General features: G+C 39.8%; 1 protein-coding gene across 7 annotated transcripts in view; it reads right to left on the reverse strand.

Annotated features, from left to right (window-relative positions):
* Positions 1–15409, reverse strand: part of kcnma1a (potassium large conductance calcium-activated channel, subfamily M, alpha member 1a) — a 159262-nt gene that overhangs the window by 41720 nt on the left and 102133 nt on the right. For all 7 annotated transcript variants that reach the window (XM_053621098.1, XM_053621102.1, XM_053621103.1 and 4 more), the window contains exons 8-16: positions 15160–15330; positions 12814–12905; positions 7644–7754; positions 7318–7423; positions 7123–7205; positions 6500–6569; positions 6073–6228; positions 3026–3135; positions 2665–2733 (exon numbers count right to left, since the gene is read on the reverse strand). In XM_053621098.1, the coding sequence (XP_053477073.1) occupies positions 2665–2733; positions 3026–3135; positions 6073–6228; positions 6500–6569; positions 7123–7205; positions 7318–7423; positions 7644–7754; positions 12814–12905; positions 15160–15330 (968 nt within the window). The remainder of the gene's footprint in view (positions 1–2664; positions 2734–3025; positions 3136–6072; positions 6229–6499; positions 6570–7122; positions 7206–7317; positions 7424–7643; positions 7755–12813; positions 12906–15159; positions 15331–15409) is intronic.

Raw genomic sequence — 15409 nt, forward strand, 5'->3', positions numbered from 1 at the left:
GTGAGGAGCTGAGCACTGCAGCCCAGTTACAGACATATTAAAGCAAACTGAACATTCAATCAGATAAAGCATATGAAACCTCTTTCTTCTGGGCTCCACACACAACCATGTTATCAGGAATGACTAAAAGAGGGGGATTTAATCTATTATAAAGCCATAGTCAACTTTATTAGCAAAAAATAAATAAAAAATACAAGAACACAAGACCATTTTGGTTAAAAAGAAATAGAACTGAGTAACTTCCCAATGTTCTTTGTTTGTGTCAAAGCTTTATATAATTAAATTCCCACTCTTTATAACAGCACATTCTGCATGCTATTGAAAAGATGGCAAAATAACAAACCGACTCATTCACCAACATATTCACACATGTTGCTCCCCAAATCTGAGATTTTTCATGTGTACTCCATGTGGTCCAATCACTTGGCAACAGAGGCCTGTAGTCTGATCAAACCTCATATTATGGGAAACAAGGCAAGCATCACACGTCACGTGACAGTGTTCAGGCATGCTGCAACCAAGAGTGTCACAACCATCGGCACATCTACTGTAAGAGAGAGAAAGAGCAGGTACAGCCACTGCACGTAGGCAAACTGGCACGTAGATGCAAACTGTTGCAGTAACTTCTGTGCAGTTGGAATGTTGTATAGAACACCAAACTGACAGGAAGTGACCTCACTTCATAAACATCTACTCAGAGACACACAGGCATTAGGGTACATGATGAGAGACAGTTCCACACAGAACACGCTGACACTGACACACACACTTCTATAATCTTTACTTACATACAAAACATAGCAAAGTGACATGTTGAGACTATTACACACACACACACACACACAATCATACACACTACATTCTACACACACAGATATGCACACGTGATTCGGTGTTAGTGTGGCAATGGGAGGTAAAGAAAGATGACTGTTATTGACAGTGGCCTTGTTTAACTGGAATAGGCAGGGCATATCATGCCACGTGTTTTTAAAGTTAACTTAAGCATGTGCAGACAATAATGCTTCTTGTATTTTTTGCGATGGTCAAGTTTCCAAACGACAACTGATTTTGTCAGAGCGCTTTCTTTTGAGTTTGGTTAGGTGAGATGGAACTTTAAAAACATGAAGTACTGTTTTGATGGAGAAAATAGCATAGAAAACAGAAGGACAGAGATTGTTCATTTGAGCAGATATGTGCACAGCTGATAAGACACTGAAAAACATTACCAAAAAAAAAAAAAAAACGCAAACTGGAATAACATGGAGATGATAAACAGTACAGACAAAGGAACAAATGATGATAACTATTCTTTCTGCCTGCAAAGAAGTTAGTGCATTAAGCACAAGGATCACAATAAGAGAATGAGAGATTTGGCCATATTTGAAAAGGGGGATGGTACAATATCCTTAAGTTTTTTTTTTTATTATTGGATTTTTTTTTCCCCAACAGATGGAGGATCTAAAGTGTGGAGAGGTAAGAAAATGAAGAGGGCATACCGCTTTCTGCTTCTGCAAACAACAAGAAAACATTACAAATCACACATTTATTACATGGTGTCATGGACTCAAAAAAAGGAGGTGAGGTTTAAAATCACTTGTGCCTCAACTGACCTTGCTCTAAATGAAGGACAATAGTAGAGGGCAAAACAGAAATGTAAGCTCATTCTATTGAGTTTTATAATAAATGTGATTAGGCAAAAAATAAATAAATAAAAAAAAGATCATTTATTTTTAATCACCTATAATGCAAAGTAAGTATAGGACATCAGAGTGGAATTTAAAATCCCCTGGAAGAATGATTCAAATAGCATGATGAAGTGCTGTGTTTTGCCCTCTATAAATGTTGTACAATTATGAAAATATATTTGACTGTTTTCATTAAAACAGTTTTGAGAAAAGTCTCTAACATAAAGCTGTAAACGAATAAGTACTTAGCTAACATAAAGACTGTGCCAGAAACCAAACCTATGAAATATACTGTTCAGTCTAAACAACCAAAGGCCAAATGCAAGTGTATTTGCTGAATGCCTAGGTCGGTGTTTTTGCTCAGGCCAGTTGACTGCCACACTCATTAGTTATTGTGAAATACACCAAAAAAATGTATTAGAAAGTTATACAGAAACATCTGACGACAAGTTGTGGATGTGGGAGGGGTGGTGGGAATTGGCAAGTTGAGGTTATTGAGACAGAGTACTTCATGTTATTAGTTCTAATGGTTCAGTTAACAGAATGCAACAAGAGTGTTATTGATGGGAGGCCTTTTACTCTTAGAGTAAAGCCTTCATCAATAGATCACAGTGAGTTTGAGCAGATGTTATGGCTTTATTGTGTCACACTGACTCGCACATACAGTCATCATAATCTGTTTTATAGAAAGGGCAATGACCTGCAGGGATCTAAATTGGTTTGTGTGCTGATACTGCTACAGTGAGGCAGCTTTCAATCTAGTCTAAGTCTCAGTTAGGTTGAATATTAAGTTCTAAATCTTGTACTTAACCTTAATAAGAGTATATGTTAATTAGACCGTTGTGAAATGGGATGGTGGCTCAAGAGAATCGGATATAGTGGAACTCTCAAAAGAACCAATGAGGGACCCAACTGCTTTGCCCCTCTTTGGACAGGAATATGTGCCATGATGAATCAGGAAGACCAAAGGGGGACAAACCTGCTTTCCCTCTGCTCTGACTTGTATTCAATAGCAATCAACAACAATTTGAGCTTCACATAACATAGCCTGAAATAAAGAGGAATAAGGAAAAGTCAGTGTTTTTGTGTTAAAAGCAGTTCCACCACAGGACTAGGACTAAAGGCTAAAATACATCTCCATTGTATAGCATAACTATTATACTTTAGCTACTATCAATCATTTTAACTGTAACGTCAGGAACTACAATACTGTATGCAAAGAACAACATGAATAACATTTAGAGTAGAGTAGTAACTACAGTACTTTCTGGAGATGGTATTTAATAACCTCAATTCTAATTCAGAATAAAAATACTGACATATGGATCTGGCTTACTTACTCACAAACTGTAGGAAAAGAAAGGCCCACAAAGGCACTGGACAGGTACTCAGTGTACATCTCATTGGCCACACCCTCCAGATAATATTTCTGCCATGTGTCCTCTTCAATCTGTAAAGCAGAGAAACACAGCAGTTACTTTTGCTACTAGAAGTAAGAACTTTTTACTGATTCTTTTTACTGATGGTCCAGTTTCATAATTTTATCAATGTAACCATTGTGCATGTGCTTTGCTAAATACAGATGTAAAAACCATTGAAACATTAAAGCAGACATTCTTTAGCCTTATAGGCTTCGTTTCATTTCACAATATACTTGTGTACAGAGTCAAAACAACAAAACCTGTCACAGTTTAATTACTTATTGACTGTACTACACAAACAAGAAATAATCAGATAATAATTTGGTAACACAAAAAAATCTTAAAGTAATTCATATAAACACTGAATAATTCATAACATAGATAAAGAAATGGAACTAAGCTACGGGTTTACGGCATCAGGACCTAACCGGGAACGCAGGGAACACTGTGCAAGGCATACAGTATTTCTCTATCAGTCTAGGTTTTACTCTGGTTCCTTCATCATTCCCTCATTACACATGTCTGAGGAGCAGGCCAGGGAGAGCTTTGATAAGCAGCAGTGCCATTAGGCAAAGCTTCAGTCATTACCCTGCCATCTCCAACCCAGCATCTGTCTGACAGGCAGGCTGGAGCGTGCCTTTCAAAGGCAGGCTTGACTTTTAAAGAGAGCTCCCCCTGTCTCGGCTTGGCTGAGAGCCGATGCTTTTTAGGCGGGCAATTTTAAGGACTGTGCTAATAGGAGGGCTCTTGTCATTCTGCCCTGAAGAGATGGCAGCCATTTACTTAGGGCTTCCTAAATTACCTCACACATTTGTGTCACAGTCTGTCAGGCCTGATGTAAATGCTGCGGGCATGAGCTCCTCCAACGACAGAACAATCATTTCCTTGAGTTCCTCCAGCGAGCAGGAAAAGCACTGTCTGATCGCCAGCTTCAGCACAAAACCCATCTGTTTACTGCTTTTACATAGTGAAAGGTCTGACAAAAGCTAAGTTATTGCTTCTATAGTCAGTTAATGGTCTTTCAGTAAATCTGTTCAACTAACACAAATCCTACCTCCAAACAGCAAGCAACACTTTCTGTATGAGCGTGTGAGTATCTCATTAACACTTCTCTGTGCCCTTGTGGTTTGTTTCCTGAGTGCCCACTCACATCAGCACTGATTTCAGGAGGCAGAGCAGTCTGTTCTACCCCTTCTGCTTGAGTGCATCGAATGAGACAGATTGGTGATGCTCTTTCGCACATTGTCCTGTTGGGCTTTCACTGAGGAGTTGTAATGTGCCACCGCTGACCTATTTTTGCTAATTGCTTCCGGAATTAATGCAATGCGTTTTTTGAATGACAAAGGCTGAGGAAATTGATTTGGCTTCTCAAGAAACAATGTTTTTCAAAAACAGAAATCAAGACAGTTAGACTCATTTTAGGAATTTTCCTTTACTGTACGTTTTTATGCTTTAGGACCTTTAGTCTTCACTGACAAAATTACAAAGTGTTCCTTTTTATTTGTAAAAAAAACAACAACAAACAAACAAACAAACAAAAAACTGTTTTTAGCTGCAATTATTCACATTTTTACATTTGTATTTACAAAAATGTAAATAATATGTTCCATATGCTAGTCAATCATCAGTATGATGAGAATGAATGAGGGTTGGCTTAAATAAAAGCTTCTGGTTTTGTGTTTGTGAACTTACAGCAGGCCACATAGCTGGAACTACAGATACAATAACTTGGGTATAAGACAGCTCAGATGCAGGCTTCCTCTAGTTATGATTACCTTGGGCTCTGACAAATGCAAAAAATTATTCAATTCAAAGATAAATGTTTAAGTGTCTCACTAGTGTTGAACAACTTACTCATTTATTATCATTTTCAAACTATATCCCAGATTCTGCAGTTAACCCCGACCTCTTTTCCATGCTCACTTGTCTTATTGTTTTAAGAGAAGAACGTTGATGGGGCACCAAGAACTACATCAGAATGTTTGAATCCAAGCCTGTATATTTGAGTCAGACACCCTTACAAGATGGAAATGTTAGTCTGTGTGTTGCGTGTACGCTGCAGACTGGCATGGGTGGTCCTGGTCCTGTCCCATGTGTTTTTACGAGAGGAATGATCGACCCTGCAGATGTTTCCACACATAATACAATTTAACAGTCATTGCACAGTTATTCCTCATTTTTCTATGACACGAGAATGTTTCTCTCCAGGAAGTAAGCCCCTCCTTAATATTAAGAGCTTGCACTGCATCCAAAAATCTAAGCCAAATGTTATGGCCTTTTGGGGAATGGAAAATAATTTCAATTTGACTGCTTTCTGTCCTCTAACCAAATCCAGCCTCTCCTCATCTGACACTGACAGTAAAGCCTCATCCATTCACCTCAAACACTCACTCATTCATATTAAACCAATACCCATTCATCCCGAAATCCCCTAAGCCACAGCCATGCTGGAGACAGCATGTCTAGTGTGATTCGGCTCAGTCTCACGGACAATGTAGAATTTTGATCTGATGTTTCCTCATCTGTAAGGACAGTTCTGTGACAGAGCCGTGTGTGTGTGTGTGTGTGTGTGTGTGTGTGTGTGTGTTGAGGCAGGCTGGCTATAAATACAGATTGCTCTGAGGTGCTGCTTGTGACTATGGAACAGACACATGGTTCACATTTCATTGCTACGCATGCAGGGGGACAGTAAATTCAGACCGAGAAAAGCCACTAATTTACATTCTCGCCTCTGCAGTGCCATCCACTCATATCAATTACCCCGTAATGGTGACAGCGTTGCTGCGCTGCTGTCCTGAGTGGGAAACAAATGAGACGGCAGAGCTCCGGAGATGATTTACCCTGCAGCGTAATAGCCGCAGTGATTGAGCTGCAGTGGGGATTGACTGGGAGGCTGATTCTAGCATATAAGGATAGCATGCATAGCCATGCGCTTTATCGGAGCCAGAGGTCAGAGCCGACATTACCTTGATGTATGACCTCATGGAGAAGAGGTTGGCAAGCATGGTGGACAGACCCTGTGCCAGGCAGCTCTGGGCTATGAAGCCCGCCTTCAGCTCCGCCAGGCAGATCGCATCATCGCCCTCCTTCCAGTTCCAGCTGGGAATGTTTAGCAGATGCGCCTGAACACACACGGGACAGGAAAACACTAAGTCAACTGAGTCTCCTGCTCCGACACCATACAGACATTTAACATAATGAAAAGAATGTTCATTATCAACAGTTAGATCCACTGGAGATGAGGAATGCACTTAAATAAAAAATGACATGTTTAAATTATGGACGATACGGTTGTTTGCATCTGTAAATCTTGTCTGTAAACAGTGCAAAGTGTTAAATGCTCTCAACATGTACAACAAAACCAGAAAAAAAGTAAGGAAACTGCAATAATACCTTGTTGTGGTACTGCAACATTTGAGTGATTATTCTTATCTTTGGATGGTAATTCTTGATCGATATTACTCTGTAACAAAAAGAAACACATAAATAAGTTATAGCTCAAACCACATCCAAGCTAAATTGAATTAATCTTCTTTCATGACAGCAGAATCTATGAAAAGTGAGGTGAGAGGTGGACTCTGGTTGCTTCATTTGAATCTCTCCAGGGATGTAAAAGAGAGGTGAGGAATTTACTTGTGCATGAAGCCACTTAATGCAGCGTTGGGTCTTAATAAGACGATCGTGTTGAAGCACACTTGGAATCCTCCCAATAAAAATATTTTCGGAGCACACTGGGCTGAATGCAACATGCACAACGTGCACATGCTCTGAATGAACTGAGAAATGGGTGCCCATGCCCTCCCAGTGTGATATTAAATTCTTTTCATCTTGGGCCAAAATAAACATGTGCTGCTCTGGGCATTTAGAGAATTTCTGAGTACCTCATTCACACCTCTTTTTTTACTCTCCTGAGGCATGAGAACAGAAAATCTCACAGAAAACAGGGAAAGGAATAAGATACACAGAAATGTGCAAAACATGAACGTTCCTTGGACTTTATGGAAAAACAAACTAACCTCATTATATTCGATGCATCTTCAGCATCTGGGTCTGCACAGTATTTGTTGGCGAGAATTAAGCATGCGTCCGCTGACTCAATCTACATTTTCAAGTGATGGAATAACACAAAGGTCACAGAACATAGAGATTTATCATATAATTATGCATCTCCATTGCCTGCACCTTAATCATCACCTACTAGAACTAATTACCTTGACTCTAGCTAGATCATGTGGGTTAAGAACAGATCCTTGGTAGAATTCCACCTGAGTGAAGTGACGTTTGAACAAGGCTTCCAGCTCAAGATTAGGGGAAATACTAAAGCAAGGGGAAACAGAGCATCTTCAATACTTGTATATGTTTGTATTTGGCAAAAGTACATAGCAACATGTGGACAGACAAAATAAATAGATTTTATGAGTAGCAGATATGCTTGTTTTTTTCCTAATCCTCTGGTGCTGTTACACTTTCTCAAATGTGAAAGTGGAGTTTGTGTCTTCGTCTATACTTGGTATTAACAAAACAAGAATGTACTTACTTATGAAGAAAAACAATTTCTACATTGACATCATCCCTGTCCTTGTGTAGGAAGTCTTTAAGGAAGTTGGATACACTTTCGAGTGTGATATGACCACAGACGACAATATGCCTGCAAAGGGGAAAATTCAGCTTAGCAGAACAAAATGAGACAAACACAGCGTCTGGCGTGTAGTTTAAAGAGAGTAGTCATCAAAAATACAAACATTACTTTTGACAACAAAAAGCTTTTAAAACCTCAGCTGACTTTGCCAAATGCTCCTTTACCTCATATCTATAAAAGCGGTCTAACATGGCATGAAACTTCCATCTAGCCTAGATCTTAAAATGAATCCTGTTCGTTCCATTCGATTTGTCAGAGGTTCTCAGAGTGTAATCCATATATAAAGCCAAACCACCTTCTTACATGTTTGCATGCTGGCAAAAAACCTGACCTTCAATGCAAACTGACTTGCTAAAAAGCCTCTAAAGTGTTTTCTGGTCTCTGGCTGCTGAAACTTCTAACCTTGATTTCAGGTTATCTGGCATCTCCTTGGACACATGCTGCATTTAAATTCTGGCAGGTTTTAGATGTAACAAAAACTTGATTTTAGTCTTAAACTGGATTGGAACTAAGGTCCTGGCATTGTGGTGTATGTTTGGACACTCTATCCACAATCAGCTCTAGTTTCACTTGCTGAGAGTCTGAGGGATATACATGACCAGAGACCCTGCTGCACTGGACTTAAAGCAGGAACATTTCAGTGCCAACAGGACATGATGGGCATCTTTGACTGGCCACAACTGTTATTTTTTCCATGTAATTAGTGTGTAAATTCCAATGATTACACTGGATTACATGCCAACACTGCTCAAGGTTAGTATAAAAAAACGTCATGCATCTCAGCAGCAAACCAACACTTAAAAATCAAGGGAGCACACTTTTGCCTCATCAAAAACTTCAGGAAAATCACATTCTAATAACAGCTATTTATTTGTTAACCAAATTTCCAAGCATAAGGACTGCAGGCCAGCTCAAATCACATACTGGATCTTTTCTGTGCTACTGTGGTCAAGGTCTGAGGAGCTACACACATACTCAGTCATCAATCTAAATCTGTCACATTACTTGCCCCTCCTGATATTTGAACCAAGAGCACAAATTTTCAGTCTTAACCATTAGCTGCATGTTTTTACTCTCAAGTGTGAGGGTATGTGTTTGTGTTTTCATTTATAAGCAGCTGTTTGTGCTCAGAGAGCTAAGCTGTGCCAAACTACAGACGAATCTGGCTGGAGGGGGAACTGACAAATGCAACAGGGTCTGGATGCTATTGAACATAATGATCTTCACAGATCTTGCCTTCATTCCTCTAAGTATTTTAATGAGCAGTGGTAATTGTATGCTTGCCTATCCTCACATGAGAGGACTCTGTTGGGTCACTGGTATTATGAGGAGCCAGCAGCATCTGGTACAGCACTGATTTGATGAGGCCTACATTATTCATGCTTACCCATTTACAAGCACCCTCTTTAGAGGTTCAACCCTTTGTGTGACAGGCCCATCACTTTTTTTTAAATGATACTGTATAACAGCACTAAAGGGTCTCCGGCCTGCATACAAACGCATACGTCAGACATCTTGTCTCCATGTTTGAATGACTTATCAGTGGTGTGTGTGACTGTGCTACTGATTGTATTGCACCACCATCAACATACTTTCAGAGTATTATTGCCAATTAAAGCAATACAAATGCAAGAAGAAGAGGATTAGTTTTAAGTCTGATGTCATTACATATTGCCTGAAGTCACTTCACTTTTCCTAGAGAACCTAGAGAACCATCAAAAGGCTGGAGTTGATTCCCAAAGCATGTATTCTACAATTAATGGTCCAATGAATGGTTTTGCTTTACATAATCGCGTCTAAAAGTAACTAACTAGTATCTAACATCAAATTTCTTCAAATATCGTAACGTGTAACTGAAGAAAATATATAAATATTAAATATAATTCAAATACAAACATTAAAACACTACACAGAAAACAACACACGGTGGAGAGAACACTTGGACTTAGAATAAAATATTATACATGATAAGATGAAAAAAAATGCAAAAGAGCACAAACTGAGCAAGCAAATGCACAAGGGAACACATATGGCATGCACTGAGAAGCATGCAAAAACATGGAAATTAAAACAAAACACTGAAGAAAGAAGGAAAGAGAGTGAGAGAAAAACAAAAGCTCGAACATCAGCATCAGCAGCGACACCATCAATACTGCTCTAATCCTTAAATTGAACAGAATTCACTGGTAAGACATGACTGCTGCATGGATCTGATTGTCCTCAGACAGCAACAGAAGAGATGTGTCATATCAGGGAAACGGAGGGTTTTAGGTACCAGGAAAGTGTACCAAATGGATGTCTGTTCTGATTCATTCGCATACTCAAACAAGTGAGAGACAGGTTTTATTCCTGTCCTCATTAGAACTACACAATTAACGTGACCTTCACTGAATATCAAAGTGCCAAGTTAATGTATGGGATTCTTTTCCCTCTTGAGGAAATCAGAATTATGAAAAAAAATCTTGTCATACTCCTGTTTATCTTATTGTACTCCATTTCAGATTTGTTGATTGTGTTCATTTCCACTGTGCTTTCTCCATCTGCAGGCATGCTTAATATATTTAAAAGTATCATTTTGTCAGTGACATGACTGCAGGTGCTGTGACTTAACATCATGAGGCGTGGTGCACTGAGCTTATTTTCCATATCAACCTCAACAGAGCAAAGAGAACCTAATGACTAATGTTCCACTGATGGCACAAAATTTCATTCGTTATGAGAGTCATGTTGGTAATGGTGTTAACACATGTTGTTCGCTTTTCTACACTTTCACACACAAGAACATTGTCCTGCAGGTCTGGGTGGAGCTGGATCCACATTCTAAGTGTCAGCACACACATTCGGAGGAAGTGTATAAGCTCAGAGTTCATGAAGGGTTTATGTGGCTCGTTTGTCCTGGTCCAGTTCTGATTTAACGGAAACCGCAGAGAGACAGACCTGTGCCAGCAGAGCTGCTCTTTATTACAACTGCACATCCAGCGTCAGTTCTGTCACTGCTCTGACGGCTGAACACGCCGCCATGACCCTCGATGAGATTATACATAAAACCACTCACTGAGCCAGAAGTCACACACGCTGGAGCTGATTGACTTCAGAGTTGGGACCTCCAAGACGAACGCAAAAGTGGATATGCCAATTTCATAAAAATTATAGAAACTTTCAGAAAGTTGGTAATTACACTTCATAGCACTTTTTTTTTTTTTTAAACCTTCTACAATCCTTTGACATGACTACATTTTCGACCTGAACATTGGTACTGATGATAAAAAACAGGTCTTCTTTAGTCCGGAAAACCCTACTCATTTAAAAACTATTCATAAATCACATTATTTACAACTAAATCTTTACAACCTAAATCCTGCACTAACTATATACAATACTATAAATTAAAGGGTTTATTGCCATGGCAGCTGTAGACTCGTTCAAAAACATCTTAAAACCAATGACATAACCTGCTGAATTTATGTTAAAACAGTATTATGCTGAGAAGAATTTGGGGTAGGGGATGGACTCCCCTACACTGAGACTGCCAGAAATGTACCAAGAGAAGAAAGAAATAAACAAACTGACACATTTATTTATGTGTTCTGAAGCATCCATTAATATAAACACGCTCACATCAATATTTAAAGCAATAATGCAAAGCCTGGTGCCTGTCTTTGGCCTGGCCACAGAATTGGATCCTGGCCGATTCTAATTGCAACCACATGAACGTATCACCAGTGAGAGCAAGAGAGAGAGAGAGAGGGACAAAGAGAGACAGATGGAAAGAGAGAGACCTCTCATCTGACAAGCCTTCTCTCAACACCAGGCTCCAAATCCAACCATGGCGCTGAGGCCAAACATAACATTTCATCAATCTTGTTTCACTGACAGGGAAACAGCATCAAACAAAAAGGCCTCTAAGGGCTTCCGTCTCTCTTTGCTTAGTATTTGCCCTAAAAGACAACTGATGAAAGCTAGTTGTGGCCATGATCTTTTTTCACATCAAGTTTAAGAGACAGAGAGAGAGAGAGAGAGAGATTAAGGGAGACTATAGTATACAGGACATAAGCGGAGGCACTTGGGGAGAATTGTCGTGCTGATAACAGGGCTGTGTTTGAGCCAGAGTGGGTGTTCAAAAAAGCCACACTGACAATCAGGGGCAACCTCGGGAAATAAATAACAACCGTACAGGACATAAAGTACCAAGTGGGGCAAAAAAAGCAAGCCAAGTGCAATTGAGAGGCTCCAGTGCAAGAGCTGAGGCATCCAGGCATTCAGGGTGACTGAAGATCAGGGCCAGAGTCATGTCAGACACAGATGAGGTGATGGGCTAGCAGTACCACAGCCACGCAGGCTTGTCTCAAAGCAACATGCATACCCAAAAAAAACAGCAGACCTCCAGTCACAGAGGGCATGCAAAAAGTCAGTCAATTCAAAAAAAAAAAAAAAAAGAAAGAAAAAAAAGAAAAATGGGATGAAAAGGAGTCTCTACAAGCAGACAAAAGAGGCATTTAAGGTAGTAAGATACTGCAGTTTTCATGGCTATCTTTCAGAACTTTATAGGACTCTCACATTACATTATAAACAAATAAGAATTATTTAAATTCCATTTTCTTAGCAAACACAATGACAAAAACAAGAGTCATGAAAGCTCTAGAGACAGAAATGAAATTAAAATGCAGCTGTGCGGGATGTTTTTAAAAAAAAAAAAAAAAAAAAAAAAAAAAAAAAAAAAAAAAGACAAAATGGACGTGGCTTTCATGGCCAAGGTCTCCAGTCACAGTGTGACATTTATTTCCATTTCAAGTCTACATTTCTGAACAGAGCCTATATACTAATATGAATCCTCCACTATCAGGAGGGCTTATGTCACCCAACCACACCTGCTTCTGGATTTGGACTTACTTTCTGCCTCTTGTCGAGTTATAAATCCCTCCGTATTTCTTCCGATTAAGGATGAGAGCAGCAATTTCTGGCACGTAGCGAGCAAACATGGCCTACATGCATGGAACAGAAAAAGTAAAGGGCATGCAGAGAGGGGTTCTACTGCAGCCGAGGCAGCAGAGCCACTTGGAATACTTACTTTCTGCCATTAACCGCACTATAGGAACCACCATATTTCTTGCGGTTTCCTATTAACTCTATGATTTCAGGGACGTAGCTGGCAAACATGGCCTAAGGAGAAGATAGGAGACAAAAGCAGAGACTAAAAAAAAAAAGGAGGAGAGACTAGTTCGTGAGGTGCACGCTTCTCCATACACCTCCCTGACATCGCAAGAGCAGATGTTGTTTGTGTAGACATTCAAAGTGTGTGTGTGTGTGTGTGTGTGTGTGTGTGTGTGTGTGTGTGTGAATTTTGTAGAGGTTAGGAATATTTTATTACATTTTTAAAGAGTTTAATACTGGGAAAACGATTTTGTAGTGGTCAAATGAAAGTGCTCAGAGATCCAAAAAGTGTGCTGTGTTAAACACACATTTAACAGATTTAATGCGGGGGAAGGGAATCTGCCAAGATGAGTGTAATTTATTAAAGCTACTGGTTTGAAAAGGCTTTTCAAATGTTTATGTGACCAGCCATCATTCTGGGGCAGCACCAAAACTGGAGGGGCAAAAAGAAGACAAAAAAAACCCCTATGTGCCATGTTTTGTCCAATAAACACTGTGAATGTGGCAGGTTGATTTGAATAGTCCAGGCTGAGCGCCCACAGCTGCAAAACACATTAAGACTCATTAGCGTGACTGGAAATGAGCTGGATGTATTTTGCATAGTTTGCAGCCACCTGTTGTGTTGAAAGCTTTGTATCTGTTTCTAAATGGGGAAATCGCTCTCCTGTCTGAGGCCTTCCACTAAACTCCACTCTGCACTGCTGCTCTCTCCAGGGTCCAAATGAATCATGACATCTGCTGGGTCAGGAGCTGATGCTTTACAGCACGTCATACTGAAGTCATTAATCGTGCTGCTGACAGAAGGCAGGGAACAGAGCTATGATAACTTCCAGGCCTCTTCAAAACAAAGGAAGGACACATCACTACGGTGACTCCATGACAGCTGGAGCTTCATCTACAGTGTGATATGGAGATCGTCCGATCTGCTCTGTGTCTGATTACAGTTTGCATGTGATCTGCTCTGCCCTATGGCTAATCTGTTCCTGCTCTCTGACTCTGTAGTTATCAGCACTGATTTTGTGTTGTAGTCTGGAACTTGTATCTGTCTCACTGCAACACAGATGATTAATGAAAACTAACCAGTCTAATTACCTGAGATAAACATAAAATGATAAAAACCATGTTGTCTGCTACAACAAGAACGAAAGCAAAATAGGATGATGGAGAATACACCTTTAGTTTCCATGTTTGTCAATGCTTACAGGATGATCATATAAAAGTAAAAACCTTCCTACACTTAAGCATTAATATCCAAGTGATGCCCGGATTTACCTTGAATATGACCTGATCTAAAGTCTACAGTGACTGAAAATTTCAAAGAAACCTAAAACCAAAACAAAATTAAAAAACCACGTTTAAATGATAATTTTTAGAAAATACAAATCAACAAACAGATGTTCAGATGTAACCATTTGCTCTGTGTTGTCCATTTTAAGCTATGAGTGTTGGACTATAAATATTCAGGCTGTATTGTAGCTTGTATGTAGTTATGCATGTTTGACTATAATAAAGTGCCATGTTTTGTAATCTGTATACTTTGGTCTAGAGCTGTGTGTGTGTCTCCTTTATAAAAACTTGACTACACAGACACACACACACACAGATTTTTCTGTTGTTTACTGTGCTGTACCGTGTAGAAGGTGGTGTTGTGCGCCTGACTTCCTTGTTGGGTCCCATGGGTCCTACATACATCCAGCCTGGTCTGTATTTGTACTATGCTGTGTAAACTTTATAAATAGACTAGTTGTAGTGTGTGGTGTGTACTGCATAGCCTGTAGTATGGGGGGCTGCAGGTGCTGTGGTAGGGTTCAGATAGGACTATTGGTCATCTTCCTGCCACTGTGTTTGTTGGAATTTGGGGAGAGACACAGAAGGGTGGGGGCCTGAAACCGCAACTGCTTTAAGAAAATAGCTACAGTATCATCAGATTTGGTCAGAAAACTTAACATGTTTTACAAAACATTCATAAAATGCATAATATCCTTAATCAGACATTGGTTACATCTCAGAATGAATGATCAGAAAACACTTTAGCATACATGTCAGGTCTACATGTGTTATGGTGGGAGAACAGGAGGAGAGAAGTTCAGTCCGTGTTATAAAGACACTGGGAATATACAAGGTGATGTGTGTTTTATGAGGACTGTAGGTTGGTGACAGTTATGGGCTTTGAATTGAAAACATTTGTCTCTGTCTACATGAAGTGGAAGATGATGTGGTGCATGAAGGGGCTCAGACAAAGTGCAGATGAAAGTTATTTTACCAAACCGCCAAGAATGAAGAAGACCATGAAAAGTCGGCCCAGGGTGGTTTTCGCACAGACATCCCCGTATCCCACCGTGGACATCGTAACCATGAGTAAGTACACACATTCCCAATATGAAAGTGGTTGAGAATTTTGGAAGTTTTCCCAAGGATCCCCTGAGTTTTCCACCTGTGGGAGAAGAGCACGAATAGCGTTACTGAGACAAACCAAGGCCTTCAGTTTCAGCTCCAAGCCTGATCCTTTACAG

The sequence above is a fragment of the Ictalurus furcatus genome, chromosome 3, assembly GCF_023375685.1.
Source record: "Ictalurus furcatus strain D&B chromosome 3, Billie_1.0, whole genome shotgun sequence".
Taxonomy (NCBI): domain Eukaryota; kingdom Metazoa; phylum Chordata; class Actinopteri; order Siluriformes; family Ictaluridae; genus Ictalurus; species Ictalurus furcatus.